The 26,491-nt window shown below is 40.3% G+C and overlaps 1 protein-coding gene across 1 annotated transcript in view; it reads right to left on the bottom strand.

The window, feature by feature from the left end:
- Window positions 1–8,490: 8,490 nt before the first annotated feature.
- Window positions 8,491–26,491, bottom strand: part of IL23R (interleukin 23 receptor) — a 76,308-nt gene continuing 58,307 nt past the window's right edge. Inside the window, exons 8-11 of the mRNA XM_004369035.2 lie at window positions 20,482–20,571; window positions 16,443–16,548; window positions 13,332–13,422; window positions 8,491–9,249 (exon numbers count right to left, since the gene is read on the bottom strand). Of these exons, the coding sequence (XP_004369092.1) occupies window positions 8,593–9,249; window positions 13,332–13,422; window positions 16,443–16,548; window positions 20,482–20,571 (944 nt within the window). The 3' untranslated portion in view covers window positions 8,491–8,592. The remainder of the gene's footprint in view (window positions 9,250–13,331; window positions 13,423–16,442; window positions 16,549–20,481; window positions 20,572–26,491) is intronic.

Genomic DNA, 26,491 nt, shown 5'->3' with positions numbered 1-26,491 from the left:
TCTGCCACATTGAACTTATCTACTATATATATCCAGGAGCTCAAGTGCTGGATCACATTTTTTTTGTTTGTTACGTGCCATTGAGTCAATTCCGACTCATAGCCACACTATATGGCAGAGTACGTAGCAGTGTCCCATAGGGTTTTCTAGGTTGTAACCTTACAGGAGCTGATAGCCAGGTCTTTTATCCAGTGGAGAAGCTGGTGGGTTCAAACTGCAGACCTTTTGGTTAGCAGCTGAGGGCTTAGCCATTGTGCCACCAGGACTCCTTGCTGGATCATAAGGTTTATGTATACTTAATATTTAATTTGAGGTAGTAGTGCCAGATTGTTCTCTAGAATGGCTACATTAATATATAGTCTTATCTTTAATGACTAAGACTTCCTAGGTCCAGACAGCTTTGCCAACACTTGGTATGTTGGTCAGTCAACGTTCAAGCAGAGAAAGTGCACTCACTAGGAATAAGGGATTTGTTAAAGGGATTTGACTATATGCAATTGTAGGCGCTGATATAACAGTCTTCTTTGTTTCTTCTGTGTCTGGTGTTCAGCCCAAAGTCACAGAGTAGGTTTTTAGGAGAGAAGGATGGACATGATGTTGAAGAGTGCAAGAACAACTAGAATTTGTGAGGAGTAAGTTAAACCTGCATACGTATCTCTCCAGAACTGTGCTGGTCTCTCCCTGTATCCAAGCTGCCAGTCTCACTGTCATGGATGACTAGCAGGAGACTTGGGCACTCATGCCACAGAGCCACTGGTGCCCCTGGACTTCCCAGGACTTTGAGAAGCTGAAGAAGAGATCTTGCAGATTGTTTGTCCACTGCCCATGCTAATAAGATGAGCCAGACATTGGATCCAGGAAAACATGTGTGAGCTGCAACAAGACCTGACCTATATTGACCTTCAGAGTAAACATAGCTACTGTTTCACTTCTGCTTTCCAAATATCATGCATATTTCTTTTGTGGTCAACCCTGATTAGAAACATACAGGGAAAGAGATTCTGGAAAAGATGATTCAGCTTAGTCAAGTTGACGCATTACAAAGCCACCATATTTGGTGTGATCTGACTTCATGGCTCTAAAATCCACAGCTTCGTCATGATCCTTTCCAGTTTAAAAGCCACCATGTGTGGCTTCCAATGGCTTAAAAAATAAAAGTCCAAAGTCTTTAGCATGACACACAAAACTGAATCCACCTACCTTTTCCCATTTTCCACCCTTACCCCATATTCTGTGCATTACCGTATTGCCTTCAGTAGTCTGAACTCACCATCCTCTTTCAGATCTATGAGCCCTTGTTTATGCCATATTCTCTGCCTGAAATTCTCTCCCCTGACCTTAATCTTCTGGAAAATCCCTACCCACAATTCTTCTGAATTAAATGTCCCTGCTCTAAGAGTCAGAAGAGAGAAACCACACCAGTAATTTGAACAAGGAAAAATTTAACATCAATAACTGTTAAGCAGATAAAAGGTAGTTTACTGTTACGGCTTGAATTGTGTCCCCCCAAAAGATATGTTGACATCTTAATCCCTAGTACCTGTGGATGTCATCTTGTTTAGAAATGGGGTCTTTGAAGATATTGTCAGTTAACATGAGGTCACAGTGGAATAGGATGAGTGCTAATCCAATCTGAGTGCTGTTCTTAAAAAAGGAGAACAGACAAAGACAGACAGAGACAGAGGGAAGATGGCCATGTGAAGATCCTGTACAAGCAAAGGAATGCTTGGGGCTACCAGCAGCTGGGAGAGACAGGAAAGGCTCTTCCTCTAGAGCCTTCGGAGAGAACATAGGCCTGCCGACACCCTAAATTTTGACTACTAGCTTCTGGAACTGTGAGACAATAAATTTCTGTTGTTTAAAGCCATCCACTCTGTGGTACTTTGTTACCACAGCCCTAAGAAATTAATACAACTACTAAAAGAGGTAAAAGGGAAACCTAACTGCAGAGACAGGTACTACCCCTAGGGACGAACTTAGAAATCTAAGAAAAAACCTGAAGGAAAGAACTGAGAAACCTGAAAAGGGCCCCTCAAGAGCATGCTGCTTCCCAGCCGTGGTGAGGATAGAACTTGCTGGAAAGCACCCACCGCTGAGTCACAATGGCTGCCGTGGTAGACACTGTGGGGGCCCCTGCACAGAGACCTGCTCACCTCCGCGTGGAAATCGAGGACACTGAAAGAAAAACACTCCGTTCTTCCTCTGCCAGTATTGCAGACTCTCCCCAGCATCCTCAATCAGCAAAATCGTAATTCTCATCTTCCAAGCGGGAGACCTAGTTTGATTCCCAGCCAGTGCACTTCATACACAGCCACCATCCATCTGCAAGTGGTGGCTTGCAAGGTGCTATGATGCTAAACAGGATTCAGTGGAGTTTCCAGACTAAGACCAACTAGGAAGAAAGGCCTAGGGATCTACTTCCAAAAACCAGCCAGTGAAAACCCTGTGGGTCACAATGGTCTGATCCACAATTGATCATGGGGATGGTGGAGGATCAGGCAATATTTTATTTCCTTGTGCATCGGGTCACCATGAGTCCAGGGATGACTCATTGGCAGCCAACATAGCATAACTTGGAGCCAACTGGCAAAGAAGAAATGTAGTCTTTGAGTCCAGTTTCAGTATCACAAAGCAGAGGGCAAAGAAAGGTGAGTTTGGAGCTGAGAGGAGAGAGACAATAAATTAATGACTGGTACACACCTCATACCCATATCTTCTATGTTTTCAGGAAATTAGTTTCTCCTGCTTCTCGACTCTCAGAAATGCTAGTAGACACCTTTTATTACAGCATCTCTGAAATGGAATAATAACGTCTACTTCATGTAAACCCCAAAACCCCTTGCTGTTGAGTTGGTTCCAACTCATAGTAACCCTATAGGACAGAGTAGAACTGCCCTATAAGGTTTCCAAGGGGTAATCTTCATGAAAGTAAACTGCCACATCTTTCTCCCTTGGAGCGGCTGGTGGATTCGAACTGCTGACCTTTCAGTTAACAGCTGAGTGCTTAACAACTGTGCCATCAGGGCTCCTTCTACCTCATATATATAAAAAAAAAAACCCACCAAACCTGTTGCTGTCCAGTCGATTCCAACTCATAGCAACCATATAGGACAGGGTAGAACTACCCCACAGGGCTTCCAAGGAGCAGTTGGTGGATTTGAACTGCCAACCTTTTGGTTAGCAGCCGATCTCTTAACCACTACACCAGCAGGGCTCCTCTTCATCACATAGTTGCTGTTAAATAAGATCAAGAATAAAAAGTGACTTGTCCAAGGCTCAGCAAATGTTAGGTCCCCTATTTTTTAAGGTAAAGGGTTCCCAATAAATACTTGTTAATGAATAAATATATGAAAAAAATTAATACTTTTCATGAACAGTATCACTAGACTAACTACAACTTGCTGTGAGTCACTGGGAAAAAATGTGAAATTCAGTAGTGTTCAGTGAGGAAGGGGTTTGGTCTGTAAGATCTTAGAGTAAGACAGGAGAGAACTAGAATGGCAAATGGACTAGGTTACTAATCTTGGTTATAATACTATTTGTAGATTAGCAGAGGAAAAAAATATATATATGTATATTTGAGGAAGGTTTGACCAAGGCCAAAATGGGAGAATTCTGCCCCTTAATCAGCTTTAGTATTGTCCAAGACTGTGGCACCCCAATTTGCTCAGCATTACTATTAATCTGCCTTTTCTTTCTTTGTATTTCTCTCCCCTTTCTCCTTCTCAGTGGTGCCTGGCCACTTTCTCTCTTCCTCCTTCCCCTTAACCCACACCACTAAGCATGACAATTCATTTAGGAAGTAGCAGCAAGATTGTGTGACTCAGAGTAAGAACATGGATAGGCTCAAGGGCTAGACGGAAATATGAAAAGATACACACTTGTCCCCAGAATCCACAGAAAATTCTGGCTGAGGAAGGGGAACGGACAGGTTGTGGGGGCAACTTGGAAAGAAATAGAGACATTAGCCACTTCAGAATTTTTATATAGAAGGGACTTGGAGGTGGCAACCTGATTCTCACATGCTGTCTCCTTCTTGCAGTGTCCATGCCACCTCCCAGGAGACACTTCTCTGACCACTCAGTGTACAGTGGCTACCGAGCCTCTCTCCACCATGTTATCCCACTTTACCTCTACATAGCACTTAATATTATCTGGCATTTTTCTTCTTTATTTTTCTGCTTCTCTCCATCCCCCTCTCCCCTAAGATGTAATTTCCTGAGGGCAATGAGTGGGTCCCATTTATTGCCTGTCTCCTGCTTCTGGAATATAAGCCCCATGGCAACAGGAACTTGACTGCTTTTGTTAACATCTTTAGCCCTCAAAGTGCTTTGCAAGTAGAAGAACATTCAACACTTAAATAAATACTTGCTGATAAAAGAATTCTAGAAAGAACAGAAATTTATTTTCTCACAATTCCAAAGGCTAACTGTCCAAATCAGAATCTCAGCGGTGTCAATTCCTTCCTTGTTGGTAGCCCTGGGCAGTGAAGTCACAAGGACAAGGGAGTGACAGCAACTTCCCCTGCGCTGGACATGGGGTGTGCATGCCTTTCCCGTGCCCGGCCTGCCACCAGTGCATCTGGGGACACCAGGGTACATGCACACTCTTGTGCACACACACACACCTCCTATGGAGCTCGGAAAACAGGAACACTGACCCAGAGGGAAAAAGACTCCCAACTACATCCCAAGCAGCCTGGCCCTCTGGAGCCCTGGAGAACAGCTCCCTCCCTTCCCTCTTAGTTCTCTCTTGTTTTATCTTAGGATTGCATTAGCAATTTAAAATATACTCTTTTCAGAATATGCAAATTCTAACAAATATAAATATATTTTAGGATAAACAGAATAGAATTTAGCAGCAGGGCATAAGTTTTCTATACTGTGAATAGTAGTGTTCCATTTTGGAGCAAAATGGCATTAAAAGCCATGAAATTCATTGCCGTCAAGTCAACTCATAGTGACCCTATAGGACACAGTAGGACTGCCCCATATGGTTTCCAAGGAGCACATGGTAGATTCGAACTGCCAACCTTTTGGTTAGCAGCCATGGTCTTAACCACTACACCACCATGGTTTCCAAAGAAAAAGGCATTAGTAAGTGTTATAAGGTAAAGGGGATTGTCATGTCAAAAGAAAAGAAAATGAATAACTTATATAAACCAAAAACTCATTGCCGTTGACTCGATTCTGACTCATAGCAACCCCATAGGACAGAGTAGACTTGCCCCATAGGGTTTCCAAGGCTGTAATCTTTACAGGAGTAGACTGCTACATCTTTCTCCTGTGGAGTGGCTGGTGGATTTGAACCACCAACCTTTCAGTTAGAGGTAAGCACTTAACCACTGTGCCACCCATTACCCATTGCTGTCCAGTCAATTCCAACTCATACTGACCCTATAGGACAGAGTAGAACTGCCTCATAGGATTTCCAAGGAGCAGCTGGTGGATTCGAACTGCCAACCTTTTGGTTAGCAGCCAAGCTCTTAACCACGGTACCACCAGGGCTCCTGAATTACTTACATGATCGACAGTAAACAGTCCTTGTAGACAGAGTGACATGATATGACTTATTACCCAAACTGGGTTGATGCATACTTCTGAGAATAAAAGGGGACGCTGGTAATAATCATACTGGGACAACAGACAAACCCAGAGCAAATGGGTCATCCTCCTCATGGGGGCACTTAATGACAAAGAAAAAAAAGAAAACACTCTCAGATTTTTTTCTAAAGAAAACAAAACAAAATAGCTTGCTCATGTATTAAACACATGATAGGCAACTGGTCCTTTTTGATTAACTGCTTCATTTCTTATAATAAAATTAAACTAGTAAATCTAAATACAAATTATTACTGTAGACAACTGTTAGAGCAGAAAGAGAAATTTAATTGGTAACCTACCCTATTTTCAAATTGTTTTGATCATTGGAAAATTTTTTTCCCTTGACCATACAAATTAATCAGAATAGAAAAGTCTGATGGATACCTTTTGTCAGTTTAAAATGTTCACTTCATAGTTTTAAGATCCCACACCTTTCAATGTTGACCTGGTTAGCAGATGGATTTCATCGCCAGTCCCAGCCTTTGTTGACTGTGGCTACAAGGAACACTGTATTGCAAGGATTGGGAGGCCACCTCTGGGCAAGCAGAAAGGCAGATGGTGATCAGTTGGTGATGCCTGCTGGGCACATGGGATAGGGAACAATGGCAGGTGTGGCAGGTATTTGACATCCCAGATTTGGACAGACGTCTGTTTTAACAATACTTTTCTGACATACATGTAATACCTGGTTAGTTAAAAAAATTACACCTTGCTGTTCCTGCATCTATTACCTCTGATGGGTTCTACTACAGTGTGAATAACACCATCTATGTCACAGGAGAGCAAGGCCATCACTCTTAACTTGAATGAAAACGACAATCTCATGATTTCCACACATCGTTGTTTTACAGCTCTTAGCCTAAAATCAAAATAAGGGAAGGTCAAATCCCTAATACCTGAATGGAAAGTAATGGGAAAATAATACAGCAAATATGCTAATTAGTTACTCGTTGGTTAGTATCCTTTACTTATTTTGTTGATTTGGGCTATGTTTTTATCTACTTAGTGGAATTTTAAGTCATAAAATGAAAATTAAATTAGTTTCTCTCTCTCTTTGTTAACAAATATTAATTAGCCAATTTTAAAGAAATGTTTTTGGCATTCATTTCACCACCTGTCTTAGTCTCCTAGGGATGTTGTTGTTGTTGTGTGCCACTGAGTCAATTCCGACCCTATATGACAGAGTAGAACTGCGCCATAGGGTTTCCTAGCCTTGGCTGCTAACCAAAAGGTCGGCCGGCAGTTCAAATCCACCAGCTGCTCCTTGGAAATCCTATGAGGCAGTTCTACTCTGTCCTATAAGGTCAGTATGAGTTGGAATCGACTTGACAGCAATGGGTTTTTAATCATTTTGGGTGTCCCACGGAATGGCTGGTGGGTTCAAACCACTGACCTTCCAGTTAGCAGCCAAGCACTTAACCATCGCTCCACCAGGGCTACTTCTCCTAGGGCTGCCATAACAAAATACCACCACAAGGTGGGTGGCTTTAAAGAACAAAAATTTATTTTCTCACAGTTCTGGAGGTTAGGAATTCAAATAGGGTATCGGTTATGTTCATTCCTTCTGAGAGCTTTGAAAAAGGAGCCATTGCAAGACTTTGTCCTAGTTTCTAGCAAGCGTTGGCATTCCTTTGCTGCTTACAGATGCATCTGCTTCTGCTGTCACATGGCATCTGTCCTCCCCCTGTGTGTGCGACTCTGTTTCTATGAAACACCACTCAGAAGGGATTGGGATCAGGACCACCCTACGCCAGTATGAATTAATAACGAAAGAAAAACTCTATTTCCAAACAAGGTCACATTCACAGGTTACAGAGGTTAGGACTGTAACATATCTTTTTGGGGGACACAATTCAATCCACAACACCACCACACATTTTAGATTTTAGAGAGCTGTTCTGCCCCTTGCAATGAGGGAAAATACAGAGAAAATAGTTGATACCTTAAAAAAAAAAATGAAGAAAAATGGGGCATCAGGATTGGAGGAAGACTCATTAACGACCTGCTTTATGCAGATGACATAACCTTGCTTGCTGAAAGTGAAGAGAACTTGAAGCACTTGATGATGAAAATCGAAGACCACAGCCTTCAGTATGGATTACACCTCAACGTAAAGAAAACGAAAATCCTCACAACTGGACCAATAAGCAACTTCATGATAAATGGAGAAAAGATTGAAGTTGTCAAGGATTTCATTTTACTTGGATCCACAGTCAACGCCCATGGAAGCAGCAGTCAAGAAATCAAAAGATGCATTGCACTGGGGAAATCTGCTGGAAAAGACCTCTTCAAAGTGTTGAAAAGCAAAGATGTCACCTTGAAGACTCAGGTGCGCCTGACCCAAGCCATGGTGTTTTCAATTATCTCATATTCATGCAAAATCTGGACAATGAATAAGGAATACCAAAGAAGAACTGACACCTTTGAATTGTGGTGTCGGCAAAGAATGTTGAATATACCATGGACTGCCAAAAGAACGAACAAATCTGTCTTGGAAGAAGTACAACCAGAATGCTCCTTAGAAGCAAGTATGGCAAAACTACGTCTCACATACTTTGGACATGTTATCAGGGGGGATCAGTGCCTGAAGAAAGACATCATGCTTGATAAAGTAGAGGGTCAGTGAAAAATAGGAAGACCTTCAACAAGATGGATTGAGACAGTGGCTGCAACAATGGGCTGAAGTATAGCAACGTTTGTGAAGATGGCGCAGGACCAGGCAGTGTTTTGTTCTGTTGTACATGGGGTCGCTATGAGTCAGAACCAACTCGACAGCACCTAACAACGACCTCAAAAAAAAAAAAAAAAACAAAAAATACACGAGGTATCCCAAATATTGGTGTTTTTTTGAAACCACAAAGTATGTCCCTTCTTTGGATCTTAATTCTCTAATTGTTAAAAAAGAGGGCAGAATCAAATTTATATTGAAGGGAAGATCCAACTTCAGATCACAAGGCAAATTTTCCATATTGATTTTGACCATAAAACTCTATTTTTCCAAGAGTGAAATCCTATTGAAATGTTCCTCCAAAATATTTTGTGGAAAATAAGGATTAATAGATGGCAACTCCTCATTCATGATCCCTAAACAGGAGACGAATTCATCAGGCAGTAGGGTCTGTTCTGGAATAGTTTCATTGGATGAACTGTTTTCCAAAAGCATGGCGGTTTCCCTCTCTATTGAGTTTTGCATGTCATGAGGACTGCATTCTCCTTGATTTAAAATGAGGCTTAATTCTTCCAGAAATAGTGCGTTGCCTAGAGAATTCATACTTGAGATAGAAAAAGGAAAATTTGGATATTTTTTAAATATGGTATTCTTTCCTAGATCTAAGAAATCAACTGGTGGCTTAAGAGTTGAAGAATCTGTGTCATCATTATTACTAACAGAATTTCCCCTGGGAAGAAAGTTTGAAATTTGGGGTTTATATCCGGTGTTGGGATCAGGGATGTACACAACTGTAGTATTGGTGAGCAGTGACTCTTGCAGGCAGTCTCGTGTCTCCTGGAGTCCAGCATTATTTCCTTTCTTGTAGTCTGTGGGCTTATGTTCTTCTGGGAGAAAAATTTCTCTTATCTCTGTAATCACGGGATCATCATATAGGATCTGTTCACTGGAATTATTGTTCATAAATTCACTTTTTTCCTAGGAAGAAAAAAATATATATATTTTTAAACAAAAGACATTTAAAGGGACCAACCAAATAATAGAATAAGGACTGGAACTTTGCTTTCCTTTGCCCCTTTCTTTTTTTTTCATATTATTTCCCTTATAATTTCCTTCTTTTGCCTTTTGTTAGCTTGCTTGATTCCAAGTCTTTATTAAATTTTCCTATGAGTGGAATAAAGGACATGAGTAATAAAAACAATCCATGTCTTAAGCACATTTCTTGATTTAAAAATTTTAAAGAGAAAGGAGAGTTTCATATTCACCTACACATTAACATGGATATTGTTTCAGGACCTTTTTAAAAATGGAATTTGAAATATTGTGGAATATAATGGAGCCTTACTACAAGAAAATACTTGATTGCTTAAATAAAAGGAAGAGGGAGGGGAATCCTACTTTGCTTACACACTGAGAATGAGGCTGTGATAAATGCTGTGTCCTGAGGTTCTAAAGGTGTGCAGCTACTCAGAGCTCAGACATGTAGGTGATGGTCAGGAGGTGGGTGAGGAAGGTTTTAATTTATTTGAAAGCCTCATGACTCTTCTGGACAAGAAAGGACTTGAGGCTTCCCAGTTGATGGCCGGCCTCCCACCTAATACAATGATAGAATTATAGTCACCCCTCTGTCTCTTGGGTGGAAAACAAAACCTCGTTCTAAAGGAGGCCCCAAAGTTCAACTCTAATTCCAAGAGTCCAGAATTGGAAGGGAGTTTGGTAAAGACAGAGGACCTCAAATAAAGCAGTGCACAGTGTTTCTCCAAGTTTCTTCAGCCCTAGCCTCTCCAGGAAATTTGTCAGGTTTTGGTTAGGGTGGGTAGACATACGTTCAAAGGTCAAACCAAGCAAAGGGTACTAGACATGCTGCAGGAAACTGAGTGCAATGTAGCTATGTTCTGAGGAAGGAGCATTTTCCCCACTTCTGGCTGGCAACTGAGTGGAGAGACGAGTTGGAGTTGAATCACACCAGTGCAGGATACAGAAAAGCAACAGGGGCTCTTCCAGAGTGAGGACAACAAAGGAAGAAAAGAACCTGATCACAACGAGGCCAGGGACAATTCTCTGGACATCTAAAATCCTCTTTCTCTAGAATAACTAGTAGGGGATCAAGATAGAATTATTAAATGGAGTTAATATCAAGACTACAGTATTTATTAGCTGTAATTTGGTGACTATATACTTGTCTTTAGATTGTTAACTGTGTGCCTTGTTATATATGTGGGCTCAGTCATTCTAGATCGCCCCTCCACTGTTACTGTTGTTAGTTGCTGTTGAGTCCATTCCGACTCATGGCACCCCCATGTGTTACAGAGTAGAACTGTTCCATAGGGTTTTCTTGGCTGTAATCTTAATAGAAGCAGATCACCAGGACTTTATTTCTGCAGTCCCCCTGGGTGGGTTCGAACTGCCAACCTTTATGTTAACAGCAGCGTGCAAACCACTTGCGCCACTTAGGGACCTTTCCACTGAATTTGGAGATGTGAATCAATCACGAGCCAAGCACTTAGGTTCAGTAAAAACAAATCTGTTGCCATCGAGTCGATTCCAACTCGTAGCGACCCTATAGGACAGAGTAGAACTGCCCCATACGGTTTCCAAGGAGCGGCTGGTGGATTTGAACTGCTGACCTCTTGGTTAGCAGCCATAGCTCTTAACTACTACACCACCAGGGTTTCCTCCACTGTTATTAAGCAATGTTAAACCAGTTGCTGTCAAGTAGATTCTAACTCATGACACCCCATGTGTGTCAGAGTAGAATTGTGCTCTATAGCATTTTCAGTGGCTGATTTTTTGGAAATAGATTACGAGGGCTTTCTTCCAAGACACATCTGGGTAGACTCGATCCTCCAAACTTTTGGTTAGCAGTTGAACCCATTAACCATTTGTGCCACCCAGGGACTCCTTAGTAGGCAATATTACCTCTTGCAGAATCAGTCAGCCACATCCACACCCTTCTTCTCCTTCAAGTATCAGGAGACCAGGATACCTTCTCCTGCTCAAGGTGAATCTCTCTACCTCATCCCTTTAGAAAATCCCCTCCCCTCTTCTTCACAGTCTCGTTCAGTCAATTTTCCTTCTCTTTCCTCTCTCTGTCATAGTCCTTCTCAAGTCTGCCCGATATTAAAAAATACACCCTGCTGATTCCACATTGCTCTTGAGCTACTGTTATTCCTTCCTTCCACAAGTAGGTGAGAGCCTACTGTGTGTCAATATAGGCCCTCCCTCTACTTCTCTTCTTGTCCAGACTCACCAAAACAAGTCTGAGCTCTTAGTCTTGACTTCTTCCCCTTCCATTCACTTATCAATTGACCCTCTGAGCCAGAATCACTAAGGACCTCCTCCTTGTCATAGTCCAAGGACACCATCATACCTATCTTACAGACCTCTACAAAGCGTCACTACAGCAGATCCTACAAAGCGTCACTACAGCAGATCCTTAACACCTTGCCCACACCATTGTACTCTCACGGCTCTGACCCTCCTAATCAGCCTCCTTCCTGGGGCCATGTCTATTCCAGTGGAAAGTCTTCAGTGACTCCTATCTTTAGCAATAGTTTAGCAAGTAGTTCTCAACTCTGGCTGCAGGAAGGGAACCACTTGGGAAGCTTTAAAAAATGCTTATGCTTGTATTCCCCTTTCTCACCCCCCTAAGAGATTCTGGGATGTGGTCTGGGCATGGAGATACATAAACAAAGCTGAGAGTTGCTGTCTTAGGGACTCCGCCGGGGCTGGGGAAGGTGGTGGTTAATGGGCCTCTGGTTTTCTCTCACCAGAACTTCAAACAGAACAACTTTTGTTTGTTTTACAAATGCTTGGCTTCCCTACATCATTTGAACAAAGGGTTCCCAGGCTAAAAATTAAACAAGCAGAAAAAAAAATTGAAAACCATAGGTCAACAGAATGAAGCCTGAGTTCCAGAGCAACAAGGCCTTCCGTGATCTGGTCCAGCATTGTTCCAGCCACTCCTCTCGCCAAACTTTTCAATAAAGCAACAGCCAACATGCTGTTCTCACCTCTGCGTCTTTGCTCATACTGTCCTCTTCTACTCCAAATGTTCTCTCCTTTTCCTGAGCAATTCTTCATCTTTCAGAACATTTCCTCTGTGCTCCCTTAGCATGTTTGGGCTTATTTCTGTCACTGCACTAAACATCACTGCATTTCAACGCTTGGATGATGTGTCCGTCCCACCAACTGGGTTGTGAGTCCCTTGAAGGTAGGGTCCGAGTGCCAGAAAGTAGCAGGAACACACCTAGCGGACACTTCCCCTGTGTGCCCTGGGACTGCTCCTCCATAACCAGCAAGGTCCCTATAACCTCAGGGTCTTCCCTGTGTGCCCTCTTCTCTTCTTTGCCATAATGGAAACCTGGCTCACCCCTGGTGACACCATCTCCATAGCCTCCCATATTTATTTTCTCGCACTCCACTAGATCTCAGGAGTGAAGAGGTGAGCTCCATGGCTCTACCGGCTCCTACAATCTCATATAAGAAGAAGCCCCTTTGAGTCTTTAAGGCTCATTCTTTTGATCTTTTCTGCCCTCCCCCTTTGTCCCTGAAGTCATCTACCAATGGCTTGGTCACCAAGTGACACTGGCACCTGGTTTACAATATTCCTCTTCACTTCTCCACTCTAAATAGCACTGTTTCTTTCTTGCTTCTCTCTTCTCCTCCCCCTCCTCAACTCCATTCTCTCATGTCTTTTAAGTATTCTTTGAAATATGGATAATTTTATTTCTACATATGTATATATAATATGGCAGTCCCTGGGGATGCAGATCGTTAATGTGCTTGGCTGCTAACAGAAAAATTGGTGGTTCGAGTCCACCCAGAGGTACCTTGGAAGAAAGTCCTGGTGATTTACTTCCAAAAAATCAGCCATTGAAAACCCTATGCAACACAGTTCTACTCTGACACATATGGGATCTCCATGAGTCAGAATCATCTTGATGGCAATTAGTTTTTATATGCTAATATGTACACACATTTATTTATTTGAATGGATAGTCTGCTCTAGTTATTGGTCTTAGCTGCCGCTCAGTTTTTGTTTGACGGTGTTTGGTTACCTGTAACATTTTCACCACATTACTGTTTTCTATATTGGGAATATCTTCATGAAGCCATTTTGGTATTAGCAATAAGATTCTTCTTTTAATTCTAAAAACCAAAAATGACACATTAGAAATATTTTACTTTAGGATTGATGCAGTTAATCAATAAAGGAGATTAGGAAATCAACTAGAATGGAATGCATAATAAAAATCAAACTTCCTGAAGCAAGGGCTAAGATTTCCACCTCATACTTAAGAGTTGAGTCAATATCTTTTCAGATTGTACTCTAGTCTTTATCAGTCTTCTTTCAAAAGGGCAGGAAAACTTCAACAAACTCATATGAGATTCAGGATAACATTCCTGGTGGTGAAGCTGTACACTTGTTAAATATGACAAACCATTATAAGCAGGAGATGTCAGTGTGGAAAACTGAAAAATTTAAGGAATATTTTGTAGAACTTTCCAAGGTGACCACAACCAAATATTAAAATATTAAATATTAAAAATATTAAAGAGGTCCCTATAATCTGAGCTCCTCTAATTATGAATTTGTAATAATTCCACGTAAGGGTACAATGACCCAGAATTTCTTTACATGGATGGAGTAAAGGCTGTAACTTGTCTTCCAGCTGGGTAGCACAGTGAGAATAAGGTCTTTACTTAGACTATGTGCTTATTAAAGATCACTGGAGTGGAGGTGATGAAAAGAAGTTCTGAATGTCCTGCTTCTTACCCCAAGCTACCTCTTGTCACTGCTGGGGCGTTAATCAAAGCACTTTCTGTATTTCCTATACAAATTGGTTTGAACAAACAAGTTGTATCAGAAACTTAAGAGACCAAATTGATTTAAGGCACATTTTTACATAATGAACCATTAATGACAGATCGGGCTTGTTTCTCTGTTGAAGCAGTCTGTCTTAGTTATCTAGTGCTGCTACAACAGAAATACCACAAGTGGATGACTTCAAAAAACAGAACTATTTTCTCTTACAGTCTAGTAGGCTAGAAGTCCAAATTCAGGGCATCAAGCTCCAGGCGAAGGCTTTCTCTCTCTGTCAGCTCTGGAGGAAGGTCCTTGTCATCAATCTTTCCCTGGAATAGGAGCTTCTCAGCTCAGGGACCCCCAGGTCCAAAAGACATGCTCTTCTCTTGGCACTACTTTATTGGTGGTATGAGGTCCCCCTGTCTCTCTGCTCTCTTCTCTCTTTTATATCTCAAAAGAGATTGACTTAAAACACAAATTAATCTTGTAGATTGAGTCCTGCCTCATTAACATTACTGCCTCTAATCCTGCCTCATTGACATCATAGAGGTAGGATTTACAACACATAGAAAAATCACATCAGATGACAAAATGGTGGACAATCACACAATACTGGGAATCATGGCCAAGTTGACACACATTTTTTGGGGACACAATTCAATCCATAGCACAGGCTCCCTAAGAACTTCTACGAAGTAGCAACTAAAATGGCCTAGTTAATTTTGCTAGCCTAATTTGGCCTAGAACTTTAGAGTAAAAATGATTTCTTTATACATATTTATACACTATTTTGATTCAACTTTTCAGTAATTTATACTTTTTTTGTACCTAAAACTAGACCAAATTAGTGAAGTTCACATTACTGTTAGAAAAGTTTTTAGACAACATGCTGATACAGAGAGAACATCCTTATGTGCATTTACCACCCTTGGCTTCAATATATTTGAAATGTTTTGCCCTCCATTTTCTAGTTCTGTTTCTGAAGTAAGATTTAATGTATAGTTATATTAAATAATAGCATATGCTCATATGTAAAATAGTTACATGGAAATTATTTGTTTCTTTCATTTTTTAAAAAGAAGGCTTACTTAAATAATTAAATTAGAAAATAATTGTTCTACTTCCATATCTGTCATTACCAACTGAAAGTTAATTTTTAGGTTATTTTAGCTAACCAAGTTAGTGTTTTTTTTTTTTTTAAAATTTCAAACTAACTAGGACATCTTTCAATAATAACACAAACATTAATATTTTTACGTACTACTAGCTTAAACATTAAGATATCTCAAGGGGCTTTATAATCAAGTATATTTTAAAGCAATCTAAAATAAAGCTCATATTCGTTTGCTCCCCTCACAAGGGTATTAGGGATATGTTTATTAATGTATAAATTTTGAAGTATTGCTTAGGTTCTGAGGAAAAAATCTACATAAATAAAAAATTATTTGTATATTTACAACAGTTCACTTAACTCTACTGCATTTTGATTATAAATTTGAAAGAAATAAAGATAATCTCGTGAAACAAATGATGGTAGTAAGATGCAACTCAGGGTCAATTTGGCAAAAAATGTTAATATGGGTCAAAATTTGTGAATAATTGGTTATACCGGGAGATTGGCCACCAAACAACTCTGATCTATTAACAGGTTGGAAACACTCCATATATTTAGTAAAATTTAGAAAAGCAAAGACCTTCCTTTCCTCAAAGTCTCACTTTTCAACAACTAGACAGAGGTCTTTACTAATATCATGTTGTAAAAAAATGACTAAAGGAGGCCAAGGAAGAGGGCATTAGGGCTGAATGCTAAAACCTTCGGTAACACAACTGGCAATGAAGTGACAAAGTCAAGCGTTGCTTTTGCCCACTTCTCTTCACAGATTTGACTTTGTGGGGCAGAATTTGATTCAGCTGATTTATTCAGACAGAATTTGAGGCAGGTTATGATTTAACTACTCTCAAAAATCCAGGCACTAGAGGAAACCCGGCAGCACAATGAAAAGGCTGTATCGTAAAAGAGAGAATGTGGACGTTGATTCAGATAATTGCTGGATTCCCAGCTTAGTGCTTGGTGACCTTGGGCTGACTACTCAGCCTGTCTAAGCCTTGTTTAAGTCATCTGTAAAAAAGACCATAAAGCTTTTCAGGCAGGGTCAATATAAGGATTAAATGAATGACATTTCTAAAGAGTTTGGCAGGGGTAGGTACTTGTTAAACATTGTTGCTTTTAATTTTCCTTTCTCTGAATAAAAAGTTAATGGAATTTTTTTCTTTTTTTTAGTGAATAACTGAATTGACTGTATGTTTTGGTGGTGCACATATACGGTCTAAATCAGAAAACAGAAATTCTGCAAAAACCTACCTAGTTCGGAGTGATCTGTTAAATATCCCAATCAAAGAAAGAATGGACAACATAACGGTAAAGAAGACCATTCCTGATAAAAGTCCAATGTCTTGTTGCTTATTATCTGAAAGGAAAGAAAAATAATTTTAGCTAAAGCAACAGCACCCGCTTGTTACCAGAATCATTGTTCTCTCTACTCTGCTCAAAGCAAAGGCCATTGATCTCACAGAAAAAGAGGAAGAGAGAACAAAATTAACCTTTACCTTGGGCTGTGAAGTAACTACCGTTCTAAACGGCAAGACTGAACCCCAGGAAACAACCTTTTGTTTGAGGACATGGGCCATACATATCTGATATCAGTGGGTTTCTAGAAGTGCCTCTCTAGCAGATGTGGTGAGCATTAGATATTTTTCTGAGCTTGCACATGCACATTTTATTTAAACATGTTTAGTTATAAACCTCATTTGGTTTGTCCAACACAGGTGAGAATTCCTAATTGCTTGTCACAGTATCTGAAACTGGCCACAATCAAAACTGTGGTTTTTTGTTTTTTTTTTTTAAATCTTTTGTGCTAGACAAACAGAATTTATGTACAACTTGTTACCATTCTTCAAAATGTCTTGCTTATGAAATTTTTCCTGCTCAGAAAGGACATTCACTCTACTTAGAACAATATATGGAATAAAAAAAGAAAATTGCGATCAGTCTTGCACTCACGTTTTATTTTAAAAACATGCTTTATTTTTCATTTTGAAGTTGAATTAATCACCCAGAATCTTTAAATAATTACTATAATATCTCCTACATATGTTACCTACTAGGCTCATCACATTTTCTCTCTGGTACATGATAAGTCATATTTTCGAAAACAGAATATAATTGAGACGTGACTTATCACATTGGAGTTTGTTCCAGAGCCATGCTGGGGATTGACTTCTGTGATGGTTAATTTTTTGTGTTAATTTGGCTGGGCTATGGTTCCCAGTAGTTTGGCCAAAAACTAGTCTAGTTACTGTCATGGAGTAGTTCTATGTGATTATATCAGTTAGCCTTCGGTAGAGCAGATTACCTTACATAATGTAATCACCTTCCATAATATAATCTAATGTAATGTAATCAATCAGTTGAGGTCGTATCAGTATAGGGTGGATCCTAAGCCTAATAATTTCCAAGTTATAAAAAGATCAGAATAGACAGAGAGACACAAACACCCAGGGGAAGACAGATGAACTGTGAGGATCCTTCCAAGCAAAGGAACGCCAAGGATCACCGGCAAACACCAGAACTAGGAGAGAGGCACACAAAAGGAACTGACACAGCCGAGACCTTGATTTGGACTTCTTGTCTCCAGAACTGTGAGAAAATAAATTTCCGTTCTTTAAAGACACCAACTTGTAGTATTTCTGTTACGAGAGCGCTAGGTAACTAAGACAGCCTCTCTTCCATCCGCCTTCCTCCTTTCCCTCCTCTGTTCAGCAAATGGAATAGTTATTGGATACTTACCATATAGCAGGCACTGTATTGGTCCTGCCCTAGTTATCTTCCAGTTGCGCCTACCAAACACTTGGGTGTCTTCAGGTTGTCTGGTACCTCCTAAAGCCAATTGCGGTGGGGCAGTATAGATTTAGCTCTCTCCAAAGTCTCAGTGGAGTAAGCAATTAGTTTTTTCTAAGGCTAATGAGCTATTACAGTCCTTAGGTGGCACAAACAGTTTGTGTTCGACTATTAACCTAAAGGTTGGCAGTTTGAACCCACCTAGCAGTGCTATGGAAGACAGGCCTAGCAATCTTCTTCTGTCAAGACTGCAGCCAAGAAAATACTATGGAGCAGTTCTACTGTGTAACACATGGGATAACCATGAGTCAGAACTGACTCATTGGCAATGAGTTTGGTTTTTGGGTTTAATGAGCTATTGCTGAAGATTTCAAGAAACTAATGGGGGTACTGGCTGCCACACACGCTTGCGCATCAGTGCCTGGAAAAGGATAGGGAATCCCCAAGTTAACATGGGGCTGGCAAAGGGGAATAAGGAGTAGAGCAGAGTGACCAAGGGCACAAGTCTGAGGTACCTGGGTTTAAACTGGACTCTGCCACTTATTTACTCTATGACCTTGGGACATAATTATAAAATTACTGACACTCAAGTTTCCTCTTCTGTAAAATAGAGATAATAATAGTTATCTCATAGAACTGTCATGAATTCCTAGCCTCCACAATTTTCACAGAAATATTAAAGGGCACATTCTGTGTAGACATAGGTAATAATAGATCTGTAATGGTTAAGAGCTTGGCTGCTAGCCAAAAGTGTGGCAGTTCGAATCCACCAGCTGCTCCTTGCAAACTCTCTGGGGCAGTTCTACTTTGTCCTATAGGGTCTCTATGAGTCGGAATTGACTCGATGGCAGAGGATTTGGTTTTAGTTTTTTTACTGAACCTAAGTACCTGGCTCATAATTGATTCACGTCTCCAAATTCAAAGTTCCCTTACTTTGCTCCACGTTCCTTTACAACACTTATTACCACTTGACTTTTTTCTTATTATTGTTGTTCTCCTTCATCTGTCTAGAATGTAGGCTACATGAAGACAGGGGCTTTGTTCAGTTTGTTCACTGCTGATTCGCCAGCACTCAGAACAGTGCCTGGCACGTAGTGGTTGCTTAATGAATTCTTGTTGAATAAATAAACTAAGTCCAAAAGATATTAACACAACCTACAAACATGCTTACACTATCCCTGCCAGAAGGTAAATGGTCTATTAGTGGTCAGTGGTGAAATAGTCCTGTGTGAGTTTTTCACTTAGAAATTTCTGTTTAGCCCATAGCACAACCTGGACTAATATTTTTTTATGGTTAAAACATATAGGTATGCTCATTGATGGAAAAATACTGAGTCATAATAACAAGCAAAATGTAAGGTGGTTTGTATAATGGAAAGAGTACCAACTTCAGGATTAGAAAAAAAACAGGATTTGAACTTTAGTTCTATCACTTAGCAGCTGTGTGGCCCTGGACAAATTTCTCACCTTCTCTGAACTTGTTTCCTCATCTATGTTATGGATACATAACACTTATCTCACAGGGTTGTTTTGAGGATTGAAGAAGATGATGTATATAAACCCCCAGCACTGGTAGATACAAATAATGTATTTAAAAAAAAAAAAAGATGATGAAGTTTTGGGACCTTGAACCCCAGCACCTATTGAAATGAAAATGTATCTAACCCATTGCAAAAACTGGCAAAGTCCACCTACACGACTCTTTAAATTCAATTTTAAGCAGACTTTTGTATTTTGTTGATTTTTTTCATATAGAAAGTTGATTAAACATCTTATTACCCAGAAACTTATGCCTGACATGTGATTTTTCAGTATGGAGGGTATTATGGATTGAATTTTGTCACCCAAAAACATATTTAGAAGTCTTAACTCCTGTACCTGTGAACGTGACCCTGTTTGGGAAGGCGGGAGGGCTTTTCTTTTGTTATGTTAATGAGATCATACCAGAGTAGGGGGGTTCCTAAACCCTCCTGAATGATACCTTATAAAAAGGGAAAGCAGACATGGAGAGAGGTACCCACACTGGGGGAGGAGAACATGTGAAGATGTGTCTACCATCCAAGGAACATCTGGGACTACTGACAAGGAAGGACCCTGCTCTAGAGCCCATGCCTTGACTTGGCTTTCTTACCTACAAAACTACGGGAAAATAAATTCTTGTTCTTTAAAGCCACCCACTTATGATATTTTTGTTATGGCAGCACTAGGTAACTAAGACCTGTTCCCATTCCGGTTGCCATGGAGTCAGTTCTGACTCATAGTGACTCTATAGGACAGAGCAAAACTACCCCATAGAGTTTCCTAGGCTGTAATCTTTATGGAAGCAGACTGCTGCATCTTTCTCCTGTGGAGCGGCTGGTGGGTTCAAAATGCCAATCTTTCTTTTAGTTAGCAGCCAAGTGCTTAACCACTGTACCGCCAGGGCTCCTTGGTAACTGAAATAGAGGGTTAACATGAACAATTAGTGCAGACTACTCCAAAAACCAAAGTGGTATTTTCTTACCAGTGGTAAGTTGTCCTTTAAAGATGGAAGTAATTAGAAGCCCAGAATTCTGAGTCTCATGTTGGGATGATTTTGGTGTGACCTGGGGAACTTAAACAAAAAAGAAAACAGTGTCAGCTTCTTGCATTTTGCGCACAGGTTGCCCAATTTCCTAAGACAGTTTCTCCCCTTGTTTAGAAATTATAAAAAGTAAACCAGTAACTTTAACAGACGTGAGCAAAGGAATAAAGGCAATGCCTTTCACTGTATGTTTTTTCTTCTTTAATTGGGTAAACCCTAAAAGAGGAAACACTGCAAAGACTATAAAACCTACCTAAGGTTTATAAAACTTCAGGGTGTATCTGCTAATTTCACGAAGCTTCTAGGCAACAAATACCTAGGAGCTTTATTTCGTTGAGCCGGAAAACTGCCACAAGAGCAGATCTCTACTAGATTTCTTCCAAGAGATGATGCAATAAAGAATAGGTTTCCTTAAGAATCTCCAAGATTGGTCACTTTCGCCTTTGCACAATCTTTGAAATGCTGTTCACCCTCTCTTGGCTACACATGAGAAGCCCAATTTTGATTAGCAGACACTTTGGGTTGTAACATGCAGTGGAATGTCATTAATGACTTCCCTCAGCTCTTTTCCTGCTGGCAAGGATCCTGACCAGCCTTGTCTATTAATCCACAGAAAGGATGTCAGGATACCGCTAATGAAAACTTCTGACCAGGGCAGGGCGAGCAGCCTTGGCAGCTACCTCACTTTCAGTCTGAACTCAAAAGGATCCTGGGGCTGCCTTGCTCATCTCCTCCCTCCTGATAATTCAAAACTGCCAGAGGTGACCTCAAGGCCATAATTCTCCCAGCTGACAGAAGACATTCCTGAAGATGGGTCTACACTCTGGATCCCTGAGAGTGCTTCAAACCTATTTATTTAGGCAGTCTGATTTCAGTATTCAAATTCTACTTTCTTTTTTTTTGTTTAGTTACTTTTGAGGACAGAGAAAAATCACAACTTGAGGTGTTCTTAATTGCCACCGAGATATCACAGGCTTGTGTAATAAGCTATGTGGCCCATGCAACTCTCTTTGAAAAAAACATCAGATCTTCCCCATAAAAAAGTTCCCCCAGGTCTTTAAAAATTGTTTTAAAATGCTGGCACAAGCTCAACGGAAGGGTCGTTTCCTAAGAACAGTGGGTAGGGGATTGTAGAAGATGAAACCATCAGAAAAAAGGCAAAAGTTCTTTCCTATGTTTTTATTCTGCTTCTCTACAGCCAGAGGAGAATGTTTCACTGGGAACTTGTGACAAATCAGAAATCCTTTCTGGCTTCTCAATGCTTTTCTGTCTCTTTTGCTCCCTGGGTATGTGTTTCCTCCAATCTCTGAGGGATCAAGTTTATGTCTTCCTGGCCAACAGCCAGGTTCATTAATCGAAAATAGCGTTTTATAGGCTTATGTTCATTCTCAGGGAGCTCAAGCAGGAGTTTGCATCTATATTCTTTTGAAATTTTAAGTATAAAAATATTACATTGTAAGGTCACACGATTTTCAGTTTGGCAAAATCCTGGGTTTACAGCATGTGCTGCTGGGTTACTTTTGTTTTCACTTTTATTACTTTAAAATTAATATTTTTTTATTAAAAGATCATATATGATTCTGTAAGGAACCCTGGTGGCGCAGTGGTTAAGCGCTCGGCTGCTAACCGAGAGATCAGCAGTTCAAACCCATCAGCCGCTGCTTGGAAATCCTATGGGACAGGTCTACCCTGTCCTATAGGGTTGCTACGAGTTGGAATTGACCCGATGGCAACGGATTTGTTTTTTGTGTTTTTTTTGGGGGGGTAGGGATTGACTTTTAATTAAAAAAAAAAAAAAAAACATTTCTATCTAGTCAATTCTGACTCATAGCAACACTAAAAAAAGTAGAACTGCCCCATAGGGTTCCCAAAGCTGTAAATCTTTACGGAAGCAGACTGCCACATCTTTCTCCCACAGAGCGGGTGGTGGGCTCGAATTCCCAACCTTCTGGTTGGCAACGGAATGCTTAACCACTGCACCACCAGGGCTTCTTTAATACAGGTTAATGTAATTCTGTTATATAAACTACAGGCGGTTCTTTGTCAATGAAACTTCAGTTATTAATTTGCATCACATAAGAATAATTTTCATATCTGACTAGGGCTTTATTAGTCTGCTTAGGGAACAAACACAATCTTCCTTTTCAGTCTGTTATCATGATTTTAAATCAACCAGGTGTGTTAATTTAAATTAGATTAAATTAAAGTCATTTGAAAGAGATGCTTAATTATCAGAGGGTAATTCCACAAAGAATCAGATAACTGAATTAAGACAACTTATAAACAAAATTGCCAGAAGAGAAATCAAGTCAGTGACAAAATTTTTAATCATAGGACTGAAATGAAGCTATGTAGACTATATTCTTCATGGCATACTGCCACCAAGTGGCTAGGTTATTTCTTTTTAAATCATACTTAGCATTCTTCATTATAAAAGCAGTAATTATAATAGAAAAAAAACTGTTAAAGGGGAGGTGTGGAGGAGAGAAAAAGAACCATCCCTAATCCCATCCCCTTAACTCACACATCTAGGAAGAAAGTCCTGGCAATCTACTTCCGAAGCCAGCCATTGAAAACCCTATGCATCACTATGTTCCAATCTGCAACTGAGCCTGGGAACAGAGCAAGACCAGGCAGCTTTTCACTCTATGGTGCACGGGGTCGCCTTGAGTCAGAGGCTGCCTAACAATGACCACCACCACCTATCTTCTATTCGTATCTTTCATCAAGTATTTTAACATACAAAAACATTCACAAACACAGAATGACACACACACACACAGAACATTTATCACTGGAAAACATTGTTTATATCAGCTCTAATCAACAGTGTATAGCTTAACATGCTAGAAAACCTTCACGATACTTTCGTTATTTGTTTAATGTCTGTGGTGTTATGTCCATAATGAGACAATTCTGTCCCTGCAACAGAATGTTAAACTTATGCCTAGTACCCTCACAACACATACTTGAGTATACTCAGAAAATCCGTACTAACTCTGATTTGGTAAGAACTTTTATATAACTTACACACACTGACATTGGAGTTTAGAGTCAGCCTTAGATAATGTTTGTAGGGAATTTAGAGTGGTTTCAAACAAGCAATTTAGTTCTCATTCTTGTACAAAACTTAGAAGCATAATGTAACTGCATTCTTTGGCCCACTCCAAATCCCAGCCTAATTTAATCAAAATGTTTCAAAAGGCCCTGACTTTAACAATAATGTGTTCCATCTGTTTCTTAGGGATGATGTCAAATCAATCTCCTCAACCTCATCATTCTGCATCTACTGTGGAGAAAGTGTGCTTTATTTTTCTTTTTAAATGACCATTTGTTGAGCACTAAGTATGTTCCGGAGCCTTGGTGGCACAGTGGTTAAGCACTCGGATGCTAACTGAAAGGTCAGCACTTCGAACCCACCAGCTGCTCCGTTGGAAAAAGATGTGTCAGTCTGCTTCCATGAAGATTTACAGCCTTGGAAACCCTATTGGGCACTTCTACTCTGTCCTACAGGGTCCCTATGTGTCGGAATTGAATCAAGGGCAACAGTTTTTTTGTTTGTTTGTTTTGGAGCTATGTTCAGGAGTCCCTGGGTGGAGCAAATGATTAACACTCTCAGCTGCTAACCAAGAGGCTGGAGGTTCAAGTCCATCCAGAGGCACTCAGGAAGAAAGCCCTGGCAATCTCCTTCCAACAAATCAGGCATTGAAAACCCTATGGGGCACAGTTCTACTGTGATACACATGAGGTCGCCATGAGTTGGAGTTGACTTGATGGCAACTGGTTTTAACTATGTTCCAGGTGATGTGTAGACTTCCATGCCTTCTCTCACTAAATTCTCACAACATCCCAGTCAGGTAGATAACATTGCCCTCATTTTATGAACGAGGGAGCAAAGGCATAGAAAGAATAAATACCTTGCCCAAGGTCATCCAGCTAGGAGGTTAAAGAGTGAACATTTCCATCTGGTTCTGACACTTACTTTGTTCTGGTCACTGGCCCCATTAAATAACCTCACTTCCATAGCAGAAAGGCTCAGGGTGCGGCAGCACAGTTTACCCTGCAAGCAGCCTCTTTCACTCAGAGACTGAAAGCACTGCTACTCTGAGGGCTGGCCACAGTGTGTGGGAGCTGCCTGGGCTTGCAAGGCTCCATTCCCCACCACCATGGGCTGTGATGGAGCCAAGCCACTTAGCACTGATTCTCAGAATCTTCTAACGTGGAGTTATTTTCTTCTTAAAACCAACTATTTTCCTTGATTGTGCAAGCAATGCACACTAACTGTAGGATATTTGAAAAGTACAGAAGAGTATGGAGAAGAAAACACGATTTTCTATTTGCAAACTAGAAAAAGTCATTCTTTTTATTTGTTAAGTCTTTTGTATACGTCTGTACCCTAGCTGAGATATGTTGTTTTTCGTTCAATATTATATTACAAGCCATCTCTCACTTTGTTAAAAGTTGTTCAAAGCCATCATTGTGTTGTTCTTGTTGTTAGGTACCATCGAGTCGGTTCTGACTCAGAACGGCCCTATGTACAACAGAACGAAACACTGCCAAGTCCCACGCCATCCTCACAATTGTTATGCTTGAGCCGGCTGTTGCAGCTGCTGTGTCAATCCATCTCGTTGAGGATCTTCCTTTTTTTTGCGGACCTTCTGCTTTACCAAGCATGATGTCCTTCTCCAGGGACTCGTTCCTCCTGATAACCTGTCCAAAGTACGTGAGACAAAGTCTTGCCATCCTCCCTTCTAAGGAGCATTCTGGCTAGTTAGTATTAGCTATTACTATTGTTGGACTTCCAGGTTGTTTCCAAAATCTTACTATTTTAATTAACTTTTGGATAAATATCAGTGCATATAAATATCCTTTCCATATCTCTTATTATTCCCTAAGGCTACATTTCTATAAGTGTAATTACTGGGCCATAGGGTATAGACTTTCATAAGGTTTCTTTATTTACTTTTGCCCTTGCCAATGCTGGAGTCAAGGCCACATTAACTAAAAGGCTGCTTCATAAAAGCTTTGATCAAAGCTGACACTTGGACCTTTCCAGACCTTTCCTTTAGAAGATTCTAGATATTCAAGAAGAGTCATATTAAAATAGACAAAAGATTTGTTTTTTTAAATTATTGGAGTTTTTTTTCTGTCATATTTTTCTTAAAACACAAACATCTCCATTTGATTTCTCTCTAATCTCCTTTTTAAAAAAAAAAAAAATTCAGCTGTTTCACAGCATTTAAGGCCAGTTTAGCTCTGTGATTGGAATTCAACATTTTGGACCAAGGGCAAAGATTTGGCCCCAGTACATGTCAGTTGACAAGGGCAAAGACAATTGCAACCCATCTCAAATTGCACCAGAAGTCTAGGGCAGAGAAAAGGATACGTCAGAACCAAATTATTACCACACCTTGAAAAACAAGTCATTTAGTGAATTATAGCATCATCCTTGTATATTACAGATAGCAGAGTGTGCATAGACATATTCAAGGAATTATCTTCATACTTATAGACCTGGACTGTAAGTACATGGTAAGCATAGGGGGAAGAAAGTAGGAAATATACTTATGGCCAACATATTGTCAAAGTGAAAGAAGTGAGAGGAAGAAAAGATAAGAAGCAGCAGCCCAGCCATCCAGGAAATTTTCCTTCTGGTGCTTGTGCATTGTTACTTATGGTTCGTATTGTGTTTATGCCAAGTATTTGGGCTCCTAGAGTTGTCCCTATTTTTTTCTTCCATGATCTTTATCGTTTTCAATTTTATATTTAAGTCTTTGATCCGTTTTGAGTTAGTTTTTGTGCATGGGGTGAGGTATGGGTCTTGTTTCAGTTTTTTTTGCAGATGGATATCCACTTACGCCAGCACCATTTGTTCAAGAGACTGTCATTTCCCCAATTAACAGACTTGGGGCCTTTGTCAAATATCAGCTGCTCATAGGTGGATGAATTT

This window comes from Trichechus manatus, unplaced genomic scaffold, assembly GCF_000243295.1.
Source record: "Trichechus manatus latirostris isolate Lorelei unplaced genomic scaffold, TriManLat1.0 scaffold00003, whole genome shotgun sequence".
Taxonomy (NCBI): domain Eukaryota; kingdom Metazoa; phylum Chordata; class Mammalia; order Sirenia; family Trichechidae; genus Trichechus; species Trichechus manatus.
The sequence above is the reverse complement of the archived record's forward strand: the minus strand, read 5'-3'. Positions and strand labels throughout refer to the sequence as shown.